At 39.8% G+C, this 1,939-nt stretch overlaps 1 protein-coding gene across 1 annotated transcript in view; it reads left to right on the top strand.

Moving 5' to 3' along the window:
- Positions 1 to 981: 981 nt before the first annotated feature.
- The window catches only part of LOC107095102 (golgin subfamily A member 6-like protein 22), a 10,699-nt gene continuing 9,741 nt past the window's right edge, over positions 982 to 1,939 (top strand). The window contains exons 1-2 of the mRNA XM_015391076.1: positions 982 to 995; positions 1,377 to 1,815. Of these exons, the coding sequence (XP_015246562.1) occupies positions 982 to 995; positions 1,377 to 1,815 (453 nt within the window). The remainder of the gene's footprint in view (positions 996 to 1,376; positions 1,816 to 1,939) is intronic.

Here is a 1,939-nt window from a genome sequence, read left to right as displayed (position 1 = left end):
AACAGGAACAGACCAGATGAAGCTACTATGAGAAAAAGCAGAGAGAGCAGAACGTTAGAGATTGAACTAATAGGATTGATTCTGAACATAAAACATGTAAATAAACTGATCTGAGTTGCTCAGGTTTAGGTGCTGCAGTAAAGTTAACATATAAGCACTCGTATACAAACAATGTAACTGCTACTCAAATCTCTTAAGGGACCAAGAGATATTATTCAATTTCTCGCCGTGCCATGCAGCAGACGCTCTGTCTGCACTGATGAAGATTAGCTCAGTTTAGCTTTAAGCCTAATGGCTAAAAAAGAATCTGACACCTTTCTGTTTCAGTAGGCGAGTTAATCTGACTGCTGGGGGGCATCGCCTCATGGTCAGTGTAACCTGGTAATCCAGGCTGATCATGTGTAGCACTCAGGTTTATCTCTAAACATCATTAACCTGGAAGTGCTCCGATCGAATCGGTTTGTGGAAAGGAGGGACATTTAGCATTTCCTCCGAAGCCAACAAAATGCAGGAATGGTTCCGAGAGAGAGGCATGAAAAAAAACATCTTAAAATTAACTTGTTGGCAAAAACAGAAACAAAGAAAAAAAATCAAGCAACTCATTAGTGTATTAGTGTGCAACATATTCTCATTATCAGTTCGTATGAAATCGTACGAAAAGTTATGCACACTATTTCGTACGTTTTGGACGTTTTTCCTCAAAAAACCACATCAGTGCGAATGCGCTGGCAGACTGGAAAAAAAAGCAGATCCGCGGACTGACGTAAAACTGGGAAAAACAGTGCAATCATCACTTCTTCATGTCTCTAACCACGTTGCTTGCTGTTTTATATCTTAGGCTCAGGGTTAGGGCTAATTGTAATTTATATTCTATGTTCTTGAGTTGTGCGTAAGATGCGCATGCGCATACGATGAAATAAAAGTCCAAAACGTACGAAATTACGGTGCATAACTTTTCGTACGATTTCATACGAACTCATAATGAGAATACACTGGTATGTGAGTGAAGGTAAAACGGCAACATTTGGGTCAGCAACAGATTTTAAAGAGAGCAAGTCAGAAAGTTTGCAAAGGAGCAGTTTGGTAACTTCAATCTTCTATTAATGTGCTACATTAATAAAGTGAGTTGAATTTAAGCAGAACATTTATAGATAAAACTTTCCAAGACCTTCAGAAAGTGAGGGAACAGTGATTTAGGAAAAATGTAATAAATACGTAAACGATAAAGGAGAATCCACAACAAAATCCCACAGGATTCAAAATTTGTTCCTTACTTGATTTTTTTTCTTATTTCTATGATGTTTTTTTTCCTGATGCAAGTTTGGTTTGATTTATTGTTTTTGTTTTTTTTGTTTTTTTTTTATTTTGATCCACAGTCTGTTCTCAAAGTGGACGTATCACTGGTCTAACGGAGACCAGGCCAAGGACCAGATTTCTGACTTCAGGAGGGTTACGACACAAACAGATGAAGCAGAAAAAAAGCCTAAAATCAAATTTAAAATCGTTCCTCCACCTCCAAAACCCAAAGCTGAGCCTCCTCCTCCTCCACCTCCCACCAGGAGGTCCTCCTCCCCCAAACCTCACATGCAGAAGCGTAAGGTGGAAGTAGACGTTTTTCGGTTGTGCTGGAGGGAGTCCTGGAAGAGCCTGAAGCCTCCAAAGTACCTTTACCTGAAGGCCAAAGAGGCTAAAGAAAGGAGGGCATTGCTGATGGCCATCGAGTTTCCCAAAAACAAGAAATACAAATCAAAGGCGTTTGGATCGGAAGCCGAATGGATGAGTCTGAGTTATAAATGGAGTCATTCCTGGAAGCAGGTAAAGCTGTTCTCAGCTGAGAATCAGGATTTAATCCATGGTTGGATCCATGGTCCAGATAAAGTTATCATCATTAGGGACTTCTGGCACAACAAATGCAACATTTCTATGTTTATGACTTTGA

Source organism: Cyprinodon variegatus, unplaced genomic scaffold (assembly GCF_000732505.1).
Source record: "Cyprinodon variegatus isolate N-32 unplaced genomic scaffold, C_variegatus-1.0 Scaffold524, whole genome shotgun sequence".
Classification (NCBI taxonomy): Eukaryota; Metazoa; Chordata; class Actinopteri; order Cyprinodontiformes; family Cyprinodontidae; genus Cyprinodon; species Cyprinodon variegatus.
Note: the sequence above shows the minus strand (reverse complement) of the source record. Positions and strands in the feature narration are given on the sequence as shown.